The 22,944-nt window shown below is 44.0% G+C and overlaps 1 protein-coding gene across 1 annotated transcript in view; it reads left to right on the top strand.

Annotated features, from left to right (window-relative positions):
- Nucleotides 1–4,823: 4,823 nt before the first annotated feature.
- Nucleotides 4,824–22,944, top strand: part of LOC126095237 (potassium channel subfamily K member 18-like) — a 55,086-nt gene continuing 36,965 nt past the window's right edge. The window contains exon 1 of the mRNA XM_049910024.1: nucleotides 4,824–4,920. Within this exon, the coding sequence (XP_049765981.1) occupies nucleotides 4,824–4,920 (97 nt within the window). The remainder of the gene's footprint in view (nucleotides 4,921–22,944) is intronic.

The following is a 22,944-nucleotide window of genomic DNA, read 5'->3' as shown; positions in this document are numbered from 1 at the left end:
AAAACGACGTCCAACACTTTAGTTGGGGTAAAACACTAGCTTATCGTGGAACTGTTTGGATAAGAAACGCCGACTTGCATCATTTACAGGTGTACAAATCGTTCTCATTGTAGTCCAAACTGCAGAAGAATCACATATTGTTCGTAAATGGACTCGTTCAGGCAATATTTTCTTTTAAATACATGAAAAATAATACGAAGCCAGACATGGCAAAATGTGTTTAAAGGATTTCCGGCAAGAGGACATAGACCGAAAATCAGTTTTGTCAGTCCATATTAACGAAAATGCTGGGTTACGAAAGCTGCCTTTTCGCATCACGTAATCCACTTCTTAGTAATTCGATACGTGTAACAAAAAAAATATACATTAAGGAGACCAAATCCACTTATTTCTGGATCAACTGTTCCTGTAAGACCGGTAGAAATCAAAACAATATTTCCTACAGCATGAAGAAAATAACTGACCATTTTAAAGGCGTTAGGGTTACAAATGAGCACACATACGCCAGTAACTATAGTCGCAACAGCCGAAATTCGCCGTGCAATTCAACAGGGAATTTAGTTATCGCAAGTTATAGATATTCGCCCCACGAAGCGCAGTTTGAGCGCCCTCTTTAGGATTCAAATCTTATGCGAGCGTCCCGTGGCAGGGGGTGGCTGGGAGCGGATGGGCGCGTGATGGGATTCTGATAGCGGAGTCACTGGCCGGGATGGCACCGCGGGGACGCCGGAAGCTGAATATAGGGCTATTCGGGGACTCGGCTGCGTTCTCAGTTTGCAGTAACGATACGTGCGATGAGTTAGCAGTAAACACATACAGAGAGGATATTGCTCCATTTATATCATTTCAGTAGTCTGCTGCGCTAACGCCAACATCGGCAGATGACTACGTACGTTAAAATGGTCCATTTTTCCTTCAGACGCTCGTAAGATTTTATTTGCAATAGACTTTGCGAAGTTTTTGGCAATCGGTTTCCTTTTTAGTTCGTTGCCGTTTGTAAAAACGGTTATAGTATATCTATGTGGCTCCAGAATTGGCTGTGCGTACAAATGATTCACATGAACGATAACCCAACTCAGAATGTGACACGGAAAAAAAAAAAGAGCGGGCTGCTTTGAAAATGAATTGTGTCACTGCTGAGGTCAATCTGAAATATTTCACGTTATGTGAATACACTATTGTATTTCTTAGAAAGTGACCAGCAGCATTCTTCTTAGGTAATGGAAACCCCCTTCCGACCTTTCCTCATGAAGTGCCCAGACAGACTCACATAATTATTAGCAATGCGAAGGTTTGTGTGTCAGTATGTACGTCACTACTTCACGCTCAAACGGCTGGACGGATTTGGCAGAAATATGGAATGGAATAAGCTTATACCATGAATTAACACACACACTACTTTCAAAAGTGTGTAGTACAAGATATTCATTTAATTGAAGTATATAACGCGAAATGTGCAACAATACTCTTAGAAAATATGTTACTCTTTGGCTTTTGAACTGTATCGTATTTGTGAAAATGCTTTTATTGTGTAATATTCAGTTAGTAATGTAATGCTTGTACAATCCTCAAAGTGTATTACGCATACTTCCAGACAAGCCCGTTGCATTTAAGCCACTGAGCCTCAGGTGCATCTGGGTCGGCCACAGGATACTTCGCCGTCGTATATGGACGAAACCATTGCGGGCAATGAAAAGCATTTTGCCGCTGTCGGCAAAGTTGATGTTGTTATTTACAGTTATTGTTTAGTTTCCCGTACATTGCTTTTCTATACTTGTACAATAAAGTTCATTATGCAATACTAGACGATATTTATTGTGAACCTACTTGTAACATACTTGTGAACATAACTTGTAACTCCTGAGACGCTTGAAGACACACAACGGTGACATTCAGACCCTGTACGAGACGAGCCTCTACATGTAGAACGTGATAGGCTTTTAGTGAGGCTGGATGTTATTATGATATGCGACCTTATCTGCAGGTAAAAGGTACATGTGTGAGGGGAAAATGACGTCGTTGCACGTACAAGTAATATAAAATTCTCGCTGCAGCAAAATAGAAACTGCTTATTTCCTTTCTGATTGATTTAATATGAAACCACGCGGTTTTCTTATGGATGTCTGAGGAAAACATTTCAGACACACGGTCGCTCAGAATCCACACGAAAATGCATCAGCGGGTGGCATAATGGCTGTCAATGAAAACACCCCCTTCCTTGGGGCGTTGATTCCCCTCACTTTTCGCTGTCGAAAAAGACAGTTCGCAATCGAATGAGCTACAGGATGGAGTCCTTGACTACCTTTGACGTTGTTGACACCCCTCCCCACCCCCACACCCCAGACGATTCAAACCTCCTACAAGGAATCATAGTCCAACAACCCCACTGAACATGACTGTACCACTTTGGGATTAAGTGTGACCGCAGTGTTTGCTCTGGTGTACAGAATGGAACCAACAGGGACAATCAAAAACCATTCGAAATTTTTAACGTGGTACTCACTCATACCTCAGTGTCACACTCCCCATGCTCAAGTCACAGGGAGGTGCAAAACAGGAGTGCTGCAAAAGCATAAGCACCCTTACCGCTTCGGATGGCGTTCAGATTTAGTTCAGTATTTTTGAAATGTGCTTAGTGGTTCCAACCTATACACCAGAGCAGAAATTGTGGTCGCACTGTACACCGACGGGGTATCACGTTCATCGGGGAGGGTGGACCACGATATCCTTAGAGAAGGGTTGAATCGAGTAGGGAGTGTCAGTTGTGACAACGTTTGTCAAGAACGTCGTCCTGTTGCTCGTCGCACAGTGAACTGACGTTTCTGTCAGCGAAATGTGTAGCAATCAACGCTACAAGGAAAGGGGTGGCTTCATTGACGCGCTTTGTAACACCCATTGAGATTCTTCCTGTTGAGCTTAAATGTTTACCTCGGTCACCAATACGAAAACCGCCTGATTTAAATGCCGGGCGTCTCGCTTCTGACCTCCATCGCAAAGACGTGAAGAGCGGACTGAAATGTTGGTAAGGTGGGGTGCGATGACCTCATCGTGTGACACTTCCGCGGTGGCGTTGGAAAATTGGTGGTGAATTTTGGTGCCAGTTTGACATCAGTTACCCACTTTAACGTCACATGAACCTTTTTTTTGCATATCTCGGCACGTTGGTGTTTGAAGCGTCACCGAACCCCCGGGTGATGTTGCAGGGCGGCACGTTTTACCATCATTACAGAGGAAGACTCTGTATGTACATCTTTCCAAAGTTGGTTTCGGAACTCGGCTGTTCACTAGAGGACGTCAAACGCCTATAGGCTGTCTAACTTGTTTTATTTGTCTCCCAGCTTCGGCGATTTACTACGCTATCTTCAAGTCCCTGATCCACATATAGGAAGATTCTACCTCGTTCTGGTCAAAACAGGGGCCAGCATTCTATAACTACTGGTATCTGTAGATTTCTGCTTGCTATAGCGATCACTTGAACCATCGTATGTCGGCAGATGACGGTTGAAGTTATTGACCAGTATTTGAATGCTAGACACTGCTTTGACCAGAACCGGGGTGGAATCTTCCTACACGTTGGTCAGTGGCCTGAAGATGGCGTAGTAAATCGCCAAAACTGGTAGCCAAATAAAATAAGTTTGGGATTTAGACAGCCGAAAGGTGTTTGACATTACAGAGGAAGGTCGTAGGTATCTTTGAGTCAAATTTCAAACTTCTGCGACGCAATGGGAGACAATTTCGGCATTTCGAGAAAGTGACCTTTTAATTGTGTTGCTGCGACAGATCACTCTGCAATTCGCACTTCAACGTTTGACAGAGGGTTTATCTCTTATTTTATTGCAATTGCCATTTCAACTACGGAGGAGGAACTTGGTGATTGAAATTTCGTGAAAAGACATTGGTGTAATAAGAGGCGCCTCTGTTTTAATGAATGCAACGCCAAATGGCGTACCATATCTGTGGCACTCTGTTCCCTATCTGCTGATAATACAAACAGACAATGACAGGGGGGTACGCTGGCGACACTGCAAAGCCGACTCCGTCTGCGCATAAAGTGTCACGCACCTCTCTATTTTACTTGCATGTCGCGGTAGCTGCGAACAAGGACGGGATAAAAATTAAGAAAAGTTTTGTTCGAATGGCTCTGAGCACTATGGGACTTCATCTGAGGTCGTCAGTCCCTTAGAACTTAGAACTACTTAAACCTAACTAACTATTGAACATCACACACATCCATATCCGAGGCAGGATTCGAACCTGCGACCGGACTGAAGCGCCTAAAACTGCCCGGCCACCGCGGCCGGCTAAGAAAAGTTTTGTTGTGAAACTGACATTTCCAAGAAAAACTGTTCTGTTAACACCAACAATTACAGCAACATTGCTCTTTTATTTGTACCAAGTAATTGCATTTTTCCACGTCGTATTCCGTCCACGCGTTTCAGCATTGTGGCTTTCTATTGATTTATTCGTGTCTGACAGTCTGTAAGACATTTATTTCGCCAAGTGAGCAACTTTCATTTTCGGAGGCTATCCTCGTAACGTGGGATCCTTTGTCCCTCCTTTGAGGCGGTTTACAACTCGCAGAGAGGTAGAGCGGCGGCATTCGGCGTCCATATCCATTAGCCACGTTCGCAAAACCGCCGGGCGCAGACCCGGCGCAGGTAACGGCGGGCATTATCGCCCATTCCGATGCGCGGCTGGAAGCGGCCGTCAGCTTGCTGCGCCAGCGGCTACCGGTGGTCCGCTAATGACGGCCAATAATTAAAACACGCGTGGCCTTTGATCGGCACAAGACGCGTGGCCTGCGCCCAGGGCGTGGCGCCGTAATGGCACGCGGGCGCGCCGTCTCCAGTAATGACCGCCGCGCCGCGGGCGTCGGCTGCAGCCTGGCGTCGAGCGGCCTTCCTTTTGTGGCAGACACGCGTGAGAGCAGCCGGGCCTTTCACGTGAGCCGATACTCTCTCTCTTCTGCCGCCTTTATTCTCCCCTTTTATTGTCCGCCCGCCAATGTTGCGCTTTGTGTGGCAGTCGGTAATAATATACTAGCGTGGAGCGGCGCTTGTTGCTGCCGCCAAGTGTACCGCCGCTGTGTGTCGCCGCGTCACTTTCACTCCAGTCGGTCCGTACACCGACAACGACAGTACCAGCCCAGATCATTTAATCTGGGGTATCAGTACAGCAGCAGATCGACTTGTTGCCTCCAAGAGAAAAACCGTCGCAACATATCCGGCAAGCGGTAGCCTGGAAACGTTTCTTCCCACGTGTTCATCATCGTCGTAAAATACAGTCTAATGCCAGGACGAATTTTCACCCTACAGCGGAGCGTCCGCTGATTTGAAACTTCAGCCATATTAAAACTGTGTGCCTAAGAGGGGCTCGAAGCTAGGAGCCTTGCCTTTTGGTGACAAGTGCTCTACCGACTGAGCTACCGAAGCACGACTAGCGACCCCCCTCCCGGCTTTACTCCTGCCAGTACCTCAGTCGTGCTTCGACTGCTCAGTCGGTACAGCACTTTCTTGTGCAATTCAAAGACCCCCAGGTTTGAGTTCCGGTAGGCACAGATTGCGTGGAAGCATAGTCTAACGCTCCATCAACAGCGAGAACAGAGCAATATACCACGATCTAAAAAAATTTAACACGCGTTGGAACCGGCACGTGATTTTTAACACCGTTGGAAGAATACCGGGTGTTAAAAAAGACTGATACGATTTCATACGACACTATCTTCTACGCAAATGAAAAACTTGGAGTGAATTTCAGGTTATAAACCGAAATTGAAAGCCTTTGGTAGGTGCCAGTTGTAAGTGACCGAGTAATGCCGTTGTTGATAGGCATCTCCCTGTTGCAGGTAGAGGGTTTGAACAAAAACATGGAAACAGTCCGAGACATGCATGCTTGGACATAAATGCAAGTGCTAGCCATTCCTACAGTTTGCATTGTTGTATTTGACCACGGATGGCACCTGTGTAATGTCCTCAAGTGTTGCAAGTGTCATTCATGGTGAAAACAGTGTTCTGTGTAGCTGTGAGTGCATTACGTAGGAGCTAAGTGAATCTGAACGTGGGCGAATTGTTGGAGCTCATATAATGGGTGCTTCAATAATAAAAGTCGCTGAATTGTTTGGTGTTTCAAGAGGAGCCATATTGGACATTTACACCCGCACAGAGAAAGCGGGAAAACATCATCCGCTAAGTAACAGCGTGGACGAAAGTGTGTTGAGTGACCGTTACAGGAGGACAGCTGAGGAGTATTGTGACGTAAAGTGAGAGGACGACAGCTGCAAAAGTCACGACATAACTGAATGTCGCACTCGCGAACACTGTCACCACCGAAACAATACGAAGAGAGCTCGATAGGTAGATAACAGGGAAAAGCGGTGCCAATGCCGTAAAACTTGGTCTATGGTGCAGTGGAGAAAGGCGCTTGGTGAGTCATGTTTTCCTTGACACTGTTGCCATCTCCTGGCCGCGTCCGCGCGCCTTGCCATGGTTCGCGTCATACTTCGGGTACGGGTACGTGTGTTTTCCTTAGCGCAAGTTAGTTTAAGTTAGAATAAGTAGTGTGTAAGCCTAGGGACGGACGATCTCAGCAGTTTGGTCCCACTCGAACATATCACAAATTTCCAAAATTTTTCCTGGCCGAATTTACGTCCCTAGAGTGAAACATAGCGGGCGTTCGGTGATGATTTGGGTTGCCATGTCTTGATAATCCACGGGCTCTGTGGTTATTCTGCAAGGTCGCATTACATCAAACGGTTATATGATCATTTTGGCTCATCAGGTCCATCCCATGATAAAAATGTTTTTTCTCCGATGGTGATGCTGTTTTCCAGGATGATGGAGTCCCCATTCACACAACTCGCATCATCCAGGATTGGTTTTGTGAACTGTCGCATCTCCGCTGGCCTTTATGATTTACTTTGCAGAGAAGGGTGCGTGATCGCAATGCAACTCCATCATCGTTACCTAAATTTGCCACTATCTGTAGGAAAGATGGGTTAAGATTCTCTTGAAAACCACACAGGACCTGCATTTATCCATTACGAGACGACTGGAAGATGTTTCTAACGCCAAAGATTTTCCTCGACTGTATTAGGCATGGAAATGTGTTGTGTTTTTGGCGATCCATATCTTTGTCCCCCTCCCCCCGTAGCTCACACACTAGTTAATATGTGTCGCGTCTAGATGCTGCTAACACGGCAACCAAATCCGGTTTGCATTGCCCAATTCAATGCATTTCAGATACAGCTCCAGAGTACGCCATTGAACGTCCTAAAGTGTAAAAACGTATCTGTTCCTAATTGCAACACTGGCCTTGAAGCTCGCTTGATCTCACAACACGTGACTTTCTTGTGGGCTTTTGTGGCACACTACCTTTGTGTCCCTTCCCTTCTTACAGCTGAGGGTGAACTACAACGCCTCATGCCAACAACAGTGAACACATGAACTCCAGAAGTGCACTCGAAGTTACTAGACGAGTTTAACTATTGACTATACGTTACTCGTGTTTCTGTTACGGAGAATACTGAACAATCGTGAAAATTATAAGAAAATGTTCACCTTAAACATAATTGTAAGAAGTACCCCAAGGTTGCATGTGTATACGTATGCTTTTGAAAGATACACGCTTTTACAATCGAATGCCTGTCTTGAAAATAAAATTTCCCCCTGTGCGTAAGTTAAAATTTACCCAAATTCTTTATTTTTGAATTAATTAAAGAGACCTTGAATGTGTATGTCGTAAGTGCAAGTTCCTCCTTTGTTCAGATACTAACTATAGTTATTTCTAGAACTGTCGGGGTAAACAAATTTAGAGGCTGGAGGACGACGCGTGATACCCAACGAACCCCTTGGTGTCCAACTGGACGTTCAATTAGAGAAATGGTTCGCCTGTATAGAGTGTTTTTCCGAGACAAACTGTTGTGGATTGGCAAGAGAGCCAAACCGGTGTGAGAGGAAGCCGAAAGGCACGCGTTTTAGCTCACGCAGGCTGGCGTGAGGTCTGGAACAGGTCAAGGAAATTAGACTAACAAGAAAGGACGTAGCTGTCAAATACATAACTTTAATCCATAAATGGTGAACATCGCTCTTGACGGTACATGTTTTGCAGCATCAATAGTAACTGGTAATGGCGCCTTGCTAGGTCGTAGCAAATGACGTAGCTGAAGGCTATGCTAACTATCATCTCAGCAAATGAGAGCGTATTTTGTCATTGAACCATCGCTAGCAAAGTCGGCTGAACAACTGGGGCGAGTGCTAGGAAGTCTCTCAAGACCTGCCGTGTGGCGGCGCTCGGTCTGCAATCAATGATAGTGGCGACACGTGGGTCCGACGTATACTAACGGACCGCGGCCGATTTAAAGTCTACCACCTAGCAATTGTGGTGTCTGGCTGAGACACCACACAAACACAGCCCAAACGTCCGTGAACAAGGATTTGTTTATACAACTTTCGCATTTTTCGATACACACTTTTTCCCACGTTTTCTTCGCAGATAAATTTTGAGCAATATGAACTAGAAATAACATCATTTTCGTCATCCCTATTAACTTTAAACTCAGGTGTTATCATCACATAAATTTTGTTTTCCTGGTGTAAGATCATATACCGATGCCTGGCTGTGTATGACTTTTTCAATGAGATTTGCATAGGACCCATCCACCATTCACAAAAATTGGTGCCTATCCATTCAGATTATTTCTCGATTATCTGTCTCATGTAAAATATATTAATCCAGGCATGAGCTGCCAGTTCAGAAACCATTTTATTCTTCAACATCTAGTATCTGCCATTCTATACCCAACAATAGAAAACTAGTCTACAGAAACAGGAGACAAAGTACAACTATAACAACAAGTGAATAATAAATGGGTAAAATCAAACGGGAAGGAAAATAGGGAAATATTCAGAAGATTGAATACAAAAACTAGAGACAATAAAAGTGAGAACAAAACTGTCAAGAATTAGATATGCTTATGACACGAACAAAGTTTCATACACATGAAAACGTATCTTCAATTAACACCACAGAACTGATCGTGGACTCCATTACAAGAATACGTTTACGATAAGCCTACCATAGTACCATAGCGCACACCAGGAGGAGGTAATGTAAAAATAATAGTGATACTGGGCGTAAAATCCAGCTACGTGTAGTTAAATACCTAAGAAACGAAAACAGCGAAAGGACTACTATGTGGAAAAACCAGAGACCCTAGTGATTCTACTACACAGTTACTAAAACTTAATTAAATTAATTGACAGAAATTATAAAGCAGGTTTGAAATAAATGTTTGACAATAAATGAAAATGTTCCATAAAACTGTACTAACTAAGTTTTTTTTAATTTAAGTAATCAGTTTTGACTGATTTGATGCGGCAAAGACAGTTTATCGAGGGTTACATTGTGTAAACCCATTAAAAGAAATATCTAACTCCAGCTTCAGAAATTTGTGTCTTCTCTCGTACCTTTACTGTACGTTACATATTTATTTCAGTCGCAAAATACGGTAGAAATGTTGTAGTACTGCTCAGGTTTGAAGGGCTACAGGCGACTGTGAGTTTGCGGCCTAACAACAATCACTTTAACTAGTAAGCGCTCCACACGACAACCTGGTCCACGTGTCCATTGAACTGATTTTGTCCCTTGACTGTGGTTGTTGCTGTTGTTAGCCTGCAATAAAGGTTATCACTTTTTATCAGCGTCTAAATGTACTTGAATGCTAAAATAATTTAATGAAATGGTGGTCCAGTCATTATTGTAGTCAATTGTTGATAGATTGTTATTATATAAACATGGGGTTGACCTTTTATAAAAATTATGGCTCTAGTTTTTTGATCATAAAATACGACAAACAGTACAAGTTAAGTGTGATGACAACTAAATCATGAACTGCTGACAACAGTAATAGACGGAACAAATACTCCACTGGGTGGCGATTGGTTGGCAAAGACTAAGGTGTGTCTCATTGAAAATGGATAACGTCTCGCTAAAAAGATGTCTTGGATGTAAAATCAAAGTTAGAGTAGCCTTCAATAGGAAAAATAGTGAGAGAGTGACTCCCCCTCCCCCCCCCACAATAGAGTTGATTTCCGCATGGGTAGTGTGTCTAGTGTGTCACATCAAAAGTTATAGTGTGACATGGAACAGGAGAAATCATCAAATAGTACTGAGATCTCACGATGATGGCATGAGTTTTGGGGGTGACTTTGCCAACAAGGACCCCATGTAAAAAGTCCATCTTAATTTGACCTCGTTCACCTCAGGTATTACACACACAAACTGCACGCCAGCAGGAAGATCATATGAACATCGCTAAGTGTAGTATGATTCATGTGGACCCTAGAGTCATTACTGCACCACAGCCTACAAACGAAAAATTACTAAGCAGTTAAAAAGGCTTTGCAGCAGTATTTTTATTCTCTCACATAACTTCTGAAGTCTGATGTCCATAACCATCTTACAGTTCTGAGGAAAATTACTAAGCAGTTAAAAAGGCTTTGCAGCAGTATTTTCATTCACTCATATAACTTCTGAAGCCTCATGTCCATAACCATATTACAGTTCTGAGGATTTCGAACTATCCCCTGTCTCAATGATTTAATCCTACTCAGTTATACACGAGGTTTCAATCATGCGTTTATTCAGACACGGACAATGATTATAACTTAAGAAACAGAATCATTCTCAAAATACAAACAAGCAAGTAACATTTGTCATCTGTTGTGATTATTTCTTAGGGCAGTTTAATATTGTTTCTTGTACCTACAAGACATTTGAAAATCATGCTTTTCAAGGCAAGTTTACATAAACGCTTGACAAATTATCTTCACTAGTTCAGTTGTATCAAACATTAAATCAGTTTCGCAAGTAAATGTACAGAATAGCAGAGGTACCCGGCTTCACTCAGGGAGCTAGTATTCGAATTTTCCATTCATGCAACAGAATCCTGGTCTTCCTCTACAGATTTTTTGGCATGGAAAAATTGTCAGATATTATTATCTTATTTTTACGATTACGACGTGTTTGTGTTATATTCTTTGGATTGAAGTGGAATGCTTCATTTGTTAGGTTGTACTGTTTACTTGTCCCTCTCCCTGTTTCTCACGATATTTTCATGGCTGGCTTGAGTTTGCAGTCTTTAATTATAAGCTTGTGTTACAATTCTTGAATTTTCAATTCAATCATTGCGTTGTTCTCTGGCATAAACTTCCTTCGCGATCTTCATCTGTTTCGTTTTCTTGCTGTTCTTCTCGTTTTCGCCTTTTTTTTCAGAACTAGCAAGAGCTCCTCCTGTTTTACGTCTGGGCATTATCTAAAATACAAATCAAATCATCTTTTTACTAAGGAATACACTAAGTATACCTTATTCATGTTTCACATTTTACTTTCGATTTATATTCAGACACTGTATCACTTTGACTACTCACACTTCAGTGTTTGTTTTTATTCACTTACTGCACTATTTTTTCGTTTCCTACTTTCGTAGCTTATAAACTGACGTTCGAACCCATGACGGGTATTACTTTATATACCACTACTAATGGGTAGCCCGACCAGTGGCGAATTCCAGAACATACTAAAATGGGTTAGAATGATCCACAATGTTCCAGAACATTCCACAACATTCGAGAGTGTTCTGGAATGTTCCACAACGATCTGGGATGTTCCCAAACATTTGGGAACCTTCATGAATGTTCCATACTATTTCTGATCGTTCCAAAACATTGCAGATCGTTGTGCAACATTCCAGAACATTCTGGAATGTTGTGGAATTCTCTCAAATATTTTCGAATGTTCTGAAATGTTCTAGAAATTTCTAGTGGGCGAAACGTCCTCGCCCTTACATCTCAAAAAGCACGCCCTTCAGGTGAAAGTGGGAACTTTCCTCATGGATGGAGGATAGACAGTTACCACACCATATAACTCCCTTGATCGTATCAGACCCATTTCTGAGTTTTAGCAACATGTACATTGTACATTTATAATATACATTGACAGGATGAAAATCCACGTCTTGAAACATCCTATCGCTTCCTCCAGAAGGATCCCTGGCAAGAGACTTTAAATTTACAAAGTTACCCAGATGAAATATGGCACTAAAGACACATGTAACGTTCTCTGGGCTGGGTGAAGCATTAAGCTGCAGCGCGTTTTCGCCAGAGTGGGGATCGTCCTTCACTCAGCATTTCATGTAGGAGCAGAAGCGAATGGGTCTTATCCCCCATCTGGTCCATGGCAGCATCAGTAAGACAGCTGGGCCATTGGCGTCATATCAACCTGGCATCATTTGCAATCTGGCTTAGCGGACATGACATGTAGTGAGAGAGTATGAGACACGGGAATGGATGCATAGCGCCTAGCATTTGCAACTCAGGTAGTGACATCTCTGCCCCAGTCTTTCTCGTGAAGGAGTGCAGTCTTCCCTTGGATAAGGTGGTGACAGTTTTGCGCTTGGTGATCAATCCATCTACCAGTGATGATTTCCTCTCTCTCATTGTGTGAGTGGGTAGCCTGTGACGTTTCCACAGTCGCCAGTGCCCATCTGCATCAGAGTGCACGATTGCAGGAACAACTCGTCCAGATCGTGGCCATAAGCAGAGGGATGTGTCCGCCTGCTGGGTCCCTCTGGGGCTCGATGTGGCACCGGGACATCTGTGGGTTTATCAAGGGCCTGGTGTGAGATTAGGGATGTGCCTCCAGACCAGCAGCACTATTCACAACCTCTCGGTGGCCGGTTGCTATCGGCTGTCATTTACTCAACCCTCTGCAAGGCTGTTGAGGAAGTGAGATGAGACAATGGTGACTCCCCCCCCCCTTCCCCCACCATTGTCCAGTGGGCCACCTCAATTCATAGCCATCCAGGGTAGGTTGGTTTATGGCAGCCACGGTGTGTGGCGCATCTCCCCTTCCACCTTCATTTTCGGTGGGCTGCAAAGGCTGCAGGTGGAACAGCAGCCGTCCCAGCATTCATTCAGTGTTGAAGATCGGTCCTCCGCTAAGAAGGTCTCTGGGTCGCCCGCTGCAGGCATTCTCCTTCAAGCTGGCACGTGTTCGTTGTCGCCGGTTGCAGGATGTTACCTCCCAAAATCTCCACTGTCCTCGTAGTATGTTTCAGAGGCAAGGTTTTACAGCGATCTTAATAAATACACTCCTGGAAATGGAAAAAAGAACACATTGACACCGGTGTGTCAGACCCACCATACTTGCTCCGGACACTGCGAGAGGGCTGTACAAGCAATGATCACACGCACGGCACAGCGGACACACCAGGAACCGCGGTGTTGGCCGTCGAATGGCGCTAGCTGCGCAGCATTTGTGCACCGCCGCCGTCAGTGTCAGCCAGTTTGCCGTGGCATACGGAGCTCCATCGCAGTCTTTAACACTGGTAGCATGCCGCGACAGCGTGGACGTGAACCGTATGTGCAGTTGACGGACTTTGAGCGAGGGCGTATAGTGGGCATGCGGGAGGCCGGGTGGACGTACCGCCGAATTGCTCAACACGTGGGGCGTGAGGTCTCCACAGTACATCGTTGTTGTCGCCAGTGGTCGGCGGAAGGTGCACGTGCCCGTCGACCTGGGACCGGACCGCAGCGACGCACGGATGCACGCCAAGACCGTAGGATCCTACGCAGTGCCGTAGGGGACCGCACCGCCACTTCCCAGCAAATTAGGGACACTGTTGCTCCTGGGGTATCGGCGAGGACCATTCGCAACCGTCTCCATGAAGCTGGGCTACGGTCCCGCACACCGTTAGGCCGTCTTCCGCTCACGCCCCAACATCGTGCAGCCCGCCTCCAGTGGTGTCGCGACAGGCGTGAATGGAGGGACGAATGGAGACGTGTCGTCTTCAGCGATGAGAGTCGCTTCTGCCTTGGTGCCAATGATGGTCGTATGCGTGTTTGGCGCCGTGCAGGTGAGCGCCACAATCAGGACTGCATACGACCGAGGCACACCAGCATCATGGTGTGGGGAGCGATCTCCTACACTGGCCGTACACCACTGGTGATCGTCGAGGGGACACTGAATAGTGCACGGTACATCCAAACCGTCATCGAACCCATCGTTCTACCATTCCTAGACCGCCAAGGGAACTTGCTGTTCCAACAGGACAATGCACGTCCGCATGTATCCCGTGCCACTCAACGTGCTCTAGAAGGTGTAAGTCAACTACCCTGGCCAGCAAGATCTCCGGATCTGTCCCCCATTGAGCATGTTTGGGACTGGATGAAGCGTCGTCTCACGCGGTCTGCACGTCCAGCACGAACGCTGGTCCAACTGAGGCGCCAGGTGGAAATGGCATGGCAAGCCGTTCCACAGGACTACATCCAGCATCTCTACGATCGTCTCCATGGGAGAATAGCAGCCTGCATTGCTGCGAAAGGTGGATATACACTGTACTAGTGCCGACATTGTGCATGCTCTGTTGCCTGTGTCTATGTGCCTGTGGTTCTGTCAGTGTGATCATGTGATGTATCTGACCCCAGGAATGTGTCAATAAAGTTTCCCCTTCCTGGGACAATGAATTCACGGTGTTCTTATTTCAATTTCCAGGAGTGTAGTTTGTTATGAATACAACAAGAACCCAAAAATAATCTCTTTGAATAAACACAGTACAAATACATACGTAATTACTTGAGTGATCATAATAAAAATGGAAAGAAGTAATAAGCGTTGCCGTATTGACTGAACATGACATCCTAAACAATTATAATTGTCTTAAAAATGTGGTGTGAAGTATCTCTGGTCAATGTGTGAGAGTTGTATTAAGTTATTTTCTTATGCAACACCTACCATTTTTATCTCTAACCCCTCTCTACTCATAGATTATAATTATGCTGCATTTACTCCTGCTGTTCTTAGCAATTCCTGTCGCGTTGTCGTCAAGTGCCGAAGTGCTGATGCATTCGTGCAGCTGGAACTTACAAATTTCATTAGTTCCCTTTTACTTGTTGTTTTACAAGTCTCAAAAATGCCTCCAATTTCCACTTGTTGGATCGCCGTTGTAATAAAATATAAAATGGTAAATTAGTTCTCCGATGTAGGTTGATCCTCATCCTCACCAGTGGTGCCCTTCTTACTGCTGCCCTCTTTTTCTGAACCTGAGGTACGCCACATCAGTGTGATTCGCACTGTACATGCTAATGCTTCTTATTGCGTTTTCCTTACGGCGCTCTTATGGCACCAGCAAAATACAAAGACATCGAGAAAGCTCCATCACATGACTAGCGACGGCCCAGAATCCCAGCAGACATAACGTCTCCATGCGCCTAATGTGTGGGCAGCTAATCCCATTCATTACACACCCGAAAATCTAGCCAAACATACGCAGTGTCATGGCCGCAATCTCGTCATCGCTAAACAGAGGAAAGCAACGTACACTTGCTTTCTGGTTAGTACATAAGATACCACAGGAAAAGGCCAGAAATACTTTCACAGGCCATAGTGAAATTATGGAAGACAATACTATGAGAATTATATAGCTGAATTAGACGGTCATGATAAGATAGTTTCTTGACTGACATTCTTATACTCCTTGGAGCGTGATAATGGTTAACGACAGTCTGGTCCAAAGACATAAAGGCCATTTGTCAAATAGGTAAATACAGTCTGGACCCTGAACTCAGTTCCGTCAACATTCAGGGGTTATCATGCCATAACGAAGGCGTCAGTTAGTACGAGGAGCTGTCACCTATGACGAATTTCTATTCCACCCTGACTTTGATTTCCAAGCAGGCAATGAAGGTGTCGATATGATGTAACAACCACGCTAGTGGTTTGACCAACTTTGCTCAAGGAGTCGTACCACAAGCTAATAATTGACAGTTACAAACACTTCAATTACAGAAGTTAAGAAAAAAGATAAATGTAGACTACGCTACATAGTATCAGACTTCGTTAATCCATTGAAGTTCTGTGTACAAAGCGATTGTTTCGAACTGTGTCTACAGCAGTCGAGCGCCGTTTTCTATTTGGCCTCCGCTACGTTTCTCCTGTGACGGGTTGGGTGGTCTAATCTGGATATGATGATGTCGTTGGTTTCACTGCTCACATTGATGCTGTTTTCCCAGTTGTTTCTTTGCTGCTGTGATTCTCCAGTATCCCGCTGTAACTGGTTTGGATTTCGTTGTTCTCTCCAGTTTCCGTTTTACCATTCGTTGTAATTATTGTTGTAATTGTTTCCTCTACTTCTGTTCTCCCTCTGTGACTGGTTATTCCTTCTATAGTTCAAGCTGATGTTCCACTGTGATCAATAATTTCCCCTATTTCGTCAGATGTCGTTCCTTCCCTGAGTCTTTCCAACTGCTGTCATTGCTTATGTTCCTGTCTCTTGTGTTCCGTAGTTCGTTGACATGGCCTGATTCACGTAGCGAGCTCTTGAATGATTCAATGGAATCGTTGTACCTTCTGATGGGGAGTTGTTTGTACTGCAGAAGTAAATTGACATAACAGTGCCTCATAATTTCCTCGGTACTGTACGGCTGATTCTTAACTAGCGACTCAAAGAACCTCAGCGAACTACAGAATCCTGAGGCTTCTAGGTGTTTGCACAACATAATCTCCTGCTTGATTCTTTCTTGTCTGACTTGCGACCAATATGGATTAAGGAACACCTCCTTGAACTCTTTATATGAGCGATGAGCGACAGCTGCGCATATGTTCCACAATCGACCCCTCTAATAATCCGTAGATAAATTCGAGCTTATATTTCAGTGGCCACGATTCCGGTAGCACTTTACCGTACCGAGTTATCCAATTTATGGCTGTAACTTATTGTTATTCTTGTTGTACATTTGGAAATTTTGAGTGTATAAGAAATGTCTGTGGTCTAATGCTTCGACATTTCCTGCGAACGAATTTTCTTTCGTTTCTGCAGCACGCGTCTCCGTAAATCGGTGTACCAATTTTCCTTGTGCACTGTTAAGGCCTCGTCTAGTGTCTTGAGATTCGTGGAGTAAAGTTTCCGTCTGCGAAAGACTAACACAATTGCGTTCTGCCTTGGTTTCTGTCATACTTTTCGTCACCGACGGCTCGCGCTCTGTTGTGCGAACTATGGCGGCTGGTGTGTTCTCCTGCGGCATTCGTCTCTGTGCTGGCGATGCAGTCTCGTACTACGCATCAAAATGTCGTAATACATGCTCTTCTCTCCTTCCCTGATCATGCGAGAGTGCTGCCACACGACACCCTGATTCCAAGTGCGCAAGCAGTTGACGTGCTTGCTGGACGTCTTTTGCTAGCCCGTTGTGCAGTGAGGTGATCCGACTCTACTCTTCTTTAACTTGTGATATTTCTGCCTATTTGCTGTCGATCTGTTGAATGCACTTCACGTTTTCGCTAATTTGTTCTTGCGTTTGCTGGACGATCTTTCTTCCCCGCTTTTGGAGCATGGCAACAATCTTTTTGGTTGTGCATATTTCGGTTTTGGCATGTTTCACTCGTTCTTTAGCTAACAAAGCGTCCTTGCGTGCACCATGGGCTACTAATATTGCCGACGTGGGATATCGTTTTACCTCGTTCGCAACCTCTAGCTTGTCTATTGATGTTTTCTTGACGTTTTCTACCTCTTCCTTAACATTCGCAACTTCCTTCTTAATCTGTTCTATATTTTCGACAAGATACCATCCGCATCTCCTTGTCTCCTTTGTGACTAATTCCTTCATCTTCTCCATTTCCTTGGGGTTAATTCCTTTAAATCCTTCATAGCTAACTTCTCTTTCTCTTGCATCTTCTTCTCCACTTCCTATCTCTTACCCTCCGCTTCCTGTGTGGATCGCATGAGGGCCTCAAATTGAGATGCTCCGCTAATACCTCTGGGACTAGACAAACTCGATTACTTTCCTCTTCGTGGTTTTCTTCGTGATCTTCCACTTTCACTAACGTTACGTCTTGCTGTGCCTGCAGAGTCTACATGTCGATCTGCTACGGTTTCAGCTTCGCTGTCGGTGTATGACTGAATTACTCGTGATAAACAGAAAATTATGCTTTCAACATATCCTCAAGGTCAGCTACTGCATTCGTGTGAGAATTCTCCGCAACTTTCTCTTCTTTAGTGCTACCAGTCTAGCACTGGTCAATCTCTGGCGAATTTCGAATATTCACACTACTTTGGAGCAAACGTGCCTTGCTTCTAGTGAGCATGTATTCAGGGTTTTATTCCCGAGAGATTTCAATTGCTCCTCGTCGCAATGCAACACAATTCTACCTTGAAATTTCCTCTTGTGAGTCACTGATTCTAAATCCCCGACAACACGTATCAAACGAAACAATCCTAATCTACGGTTATCTTCCATCCCACGCGTTAACCCAACGCCATTCTTCGTCAGGAACTATCAACAAGTTACACAGAAATCACAACAACAAATGAATGAAAATAAAAACAAACAATAAATACAAATTTGCAAATCATCGATGTATTTAGCGCCAGCAATTGTCATGGTTACGAGAAACTAATTTACGTCGCCGCACCAACAGAATTTCAACAAGTAAAAACAGAAACCTTGTAGTGGAAATGCATCTGAAGGTCACAGAAGGTGCCATCAATTCAGGATACTGGCAGTGGTCGCCAAACTGCAAGACTGCACTGGTCGTGCAGGCGACTATGAGTTTACGTCCTGATAGTAACCATTTCATTAGTAAGCTTTCCACATGACTGCCTGGCCTATGCATCTATTAAATTGATTTTTCCTTAGACTGCTGTTGTTGTTGTTGTTAGCCTGCTTTAGAGGTTATCACTTTTATCGGCATCTAAATGACTTTGAATGACAAAATAATTTAATCAAACTGTACCCCTGTCATTATTGTAGTCAATTGTTGATAGGTGATTTATTTTATCGACATGGGCTTCATCTTTTATGAAAAGTATGGCACAAGTTTATTGATCATAAAATAGGGCACACTATACAAGTTAACCGTGATGACAAACAAATCATGAACTTTTGGCAACATCAATAGATGCAACAAATACGTAATACTTCACTGGGCGGCGATTGGTTGGCAAAGACTAAAGTGTGTCTGACTCCGTTATTTACTCTGGTTAAAAACGTGGATAACACAATCTGAAATTATCTAACGCTGAAAGACTTTGATGGTTTTATTGTAGCCAGCCGGGGTGGCCGAGCGGTTCTAGGCGCTACAGTCAGAAACCGCGCCACTGCTACGAGCTGGAGCAGGAGTACTGTACCGCTTTCTGTATGTGTAGCGCTGTCTTAAGTGTCAGTCGTGGTTCAGGCGTCATCAGACCAGTGATACGCGGCGCACGTAATTTGTTATCATGGGGCACGCAAAATTCTAAGTCGCAGCTGGCGATCTCTTAGATGGATTGCAATTACACTCTAAGGAGACATGAAATATCGGCAGATTCCAGCGTGGCACTCCCTTTCACTGGTCATACCATGGACCGGTTTCACTAAATATATGTCATTGTGCACAAGGAGATCAAACGTCAAGGCGGCAGACCTGACACGAATTGACCGAGATGACTGAGTCCCTTAGAACTTAGAACTACTTAAACCTAACTAATCTAAGGACATCACACACATCCACGCCCGAGGCAGGATTCGAACCTGCGACCGTAGCGGTCGCGTGGTTCCAGACTGAAGCGCCTAGAACCGCTCGACCACAACGGCCGGCCTTCTTAAGTAATCTGATCTACCCATTGGCCAATCCTAATCAAAGTTAACAATGTTCTTTTCTTTTTGGAAAAACCAGCCAATCGCAGACTCGTAAATTCCCGCACAGAGGCGAGAAGATGCTGTGCTCTCAACTTTTTTTCCCTTGACCACTTTAGGCAGAGTGTTTTGAGTCTCCGTTTCGGCCTAAAGTGAACAACACATTTATCACAGAGATCGTTATCTGGTCGGCCCAAATATTTCAATGTGTCCGACCAGGGGCCTCACCTTAGAGGAGTCTTTCTGTGTCCCAACATGCCATAAATATTGCGTTCAACACTGAAATTCTTTTGAAGGCCTGAGGCTTCCCAAAAGAGTGTCAAGCAGTGGGATGACACAACCTGACGGCTCCCTCGACAGTGTCCGGTCCGGAATGAACATGAAAAGTCGCGAATTCACAAAGGGCATTTACGACATTGTCGAAATACCTGGGCCGGGCAACCTAAATTTCCCTCGTGCCCTTGCTCCTGCTGTGGCTAGAGGTGCCCAACAGGTATGTCCAGATAGGAAGTTCTTCGGCATCTTCAGCCGAAAGCATTTTGTGCATAGCGGCGCGAGAAATTCTTGGGAATAGTATTCTGGCTCTGGTAAGTGCTTCGAGATGTACCTTTTCCTAATATCTGCATGTGGCTTCCAAGCTGCAAACGTCCACTGCAAGATTTCCTGTTCAATAACCAAACTGTCTGCTTGTTCTCAACTCCAGAAAACACTATTCGAAGGAGAGACATCATAAAGATCCACATGCATTAACAACGTCCATACTCCCATCAATTCCTGCTCATGTTGATAACTTGCTATCACCTCGCTAAAACGATGTTTTGGGGGTAAAATCAACATTAGAGAGTAGCCTTGAATATGAAAAATAGTGAGCTTGTGACTCGTCCTCTCTCAATGTTTAGTATAGGAAATATACTAATAATTGTATAAACCTCTAGTAAATGATGACTTGTATGTTACGGAATAATAAAATTCAAAGAGTAAAATTCAATAAAAATCATCTCACACCACTGATAAATTATACAAGCTTCTCCCAATCTCAAAAGTGAGAAATTTTTGTTGTTTACATTTCACAAAAGGATCGCCTTTTTCGTCCATCACCTTTCTGCTGATGCATCAACAGTTCTCCAGTTCACGCTGGAATAGGCCGAATCATCAACAGAGTCACCCTGCCAATCAAGTCACGCACCAGGGTCTTCTGACTTGTGACATGGACGGCTGTAGTAGGCCTCTAGGAGTTGCTGCCGCAAAACGGTGCTCTCTTCTGTTCGTAGTCACCGTCAGAGGCGGCGTTAAGTGCTCTAGTCTTCCTTACTTTTGCGTTTCCTTTCTCCTGCGAGATGGGTCTGAGGCTAATGGAATCACGTTATTTCGCCTCCCTGGCACCCTCACCGCGTAGTCCCCTTAAGAATAAAAACTGATACAATCTCTTTTTTTCTGAACGTAATCACTGCATGTTATTTACAAGCTCACGCCGCTTTTAAACACTTACAGCAGTTGTACAAAATTAAAACCAAAAGAACCTCAAGAATTTTACTTGTGTTTTACAGTTTCTTACACAAATTGTTAAAAATTCATTAATTTATAGTGAATAAAGAAGGTGTTAGTTACTGATAAAGTGCATGAGATTCAGTACAATAAACATTATGACTTGACATTTTTAAGAATTTTTAATTAAACTGTAAATCGGGTACGCATTTCTGCTTGCCTTATAAATTATAAGTTACATCTGGTGCATCCTTAGCAATTATCCAGCAGTGGTCTGCCGAAATAGCAGAAGGTCAATTTCCTGCATATCTCATCCACGTCTGCAGCGTGCTGGTGAAATTGGCGAGCAATTTCACCAGCAACTGATTCGCGATTTTCACAGAATGAGCTTGAATAAAGTGTATTTCAGAGACACGTTACGGACAAGCTTTTATAACATGCCAACTGTTCACCCACAGGCTCCTTATAATTTTCTTCTGTTTCATAGGAAATTGAAGTGATCTAGAAAAATATCGTCGCCAAATCACTCTTATCCCGTCGGGACGAGGCGTGGGTTCTGAGGCAGAAATCAAAAGAATGAGAGAACACAATCACTTATAGAAATACTGTATTACATGAGTATTCAACTTTGACACAGAGCGTCCTTGTCCAAGTCCGTGTACAAGTCCTTCGCAAAGACGGGGTAATTTAAACACTGCAACAGTACGCAGTACAGAAATAAACATAATTCTTGAGGTCAGTTCTTATGTACTACAATCATAGAAAAAAAGAAAAAAACGAGAGCTCACAATTTCATTTGACAATGTGAGGTGCAATGTCGGTTAATGATGTCACATTGGCACCAAATTTCACAGTAATTCTGCCCAACGCCATCGTAGACGTCTCACACGATTTTAAGATCATCACAGCCGCTTTTGCTGACATTTCAACCCTTGTTTGATGCCTTTATGACGGAGGTCAGTACCGCGACACCAGCGATAAAATCACACGGTTTTATTGTGACTGTCCGAGGAAAACATACCAGACACACCGCCGCTCAGAAAGCCTAAGGTGTTGGCGTAAAGAGCGACAATGAAATCACCCCTTTCCTTAAAGCGTTGCTTCCCACAGATTTCGCTGTCGAAAACGACAGTTCGCAGTGCGATGGGCAACAACCTTTGACGCTTCCGGACATTTCAAAATTTCTATAAGAGTTTTGTGGGGCCCATTCCCGTTGAATGTGATTGCGCTCCATGGAGTGCAACATGACCGTAAGTTTTACTCACATGTACTAGAGACCGTTAAAAACCATTCGCCGAAGTGAAATTTTCCTTTCACTCTCTTACGACACTGTCTCAGTCAGCTATTTCGTTAACATTATTGATTAAATTTTCTTCTGAAGGTGCTCTACATTTAACCCTTAGAAGCACAGTAGTTTCGTAATAAGAGCAGAAAAATTGATTACTAGTTTTAATGCTGTTGAAATTCACACTGTTTTGACTTAGAATTTACACGAACGTCATTTTTTATATTTTTATTTGCTGTAAGAGTTTTTTTTAATATTCAAGGAAGATTTTATTCAAAACCTCGCGCGGCTCGCACGAGGTGTGGCTTAGGTGGCTTTTGTAGCCCAGTTTGAGGCCGTTTACCAGTTTCACAGACCACACACCTTTACAAGCTGTACATGAGTTGAGGTTCCGAAATAAATACTTATTTTAAACTACTTGGTTGTTTATTTCCATAGTTTCCTCGCGGTCGAGATTTTGCAGCTTGACTGTTTTCAGAAGTGAAAGCATAACCTTTTGGTCAAGTTTAA

This window comes from Schistocerca cancellata, chromosome 1 (genome assembly GCF_023864275.1).
Source record: "Schistocerca cancellata isolate TAMUIC-IGC-003103 chromosome 1, iqSchCanc2.1, whole genome shotgun sequence".
NCBI classification, from domain to species: domain Eukaryota; kingdom Metazoa; phylum Arthropoda; class Insecta; order Orthoptera; family Acrididae; genus Schistocerca; species Schistocerca cancellata.
The sequence above is the reverse complement of the archived record's forward strand: the minus strand, read 5'-3'. Positions and strand labels throughout refer to the sequence as shown.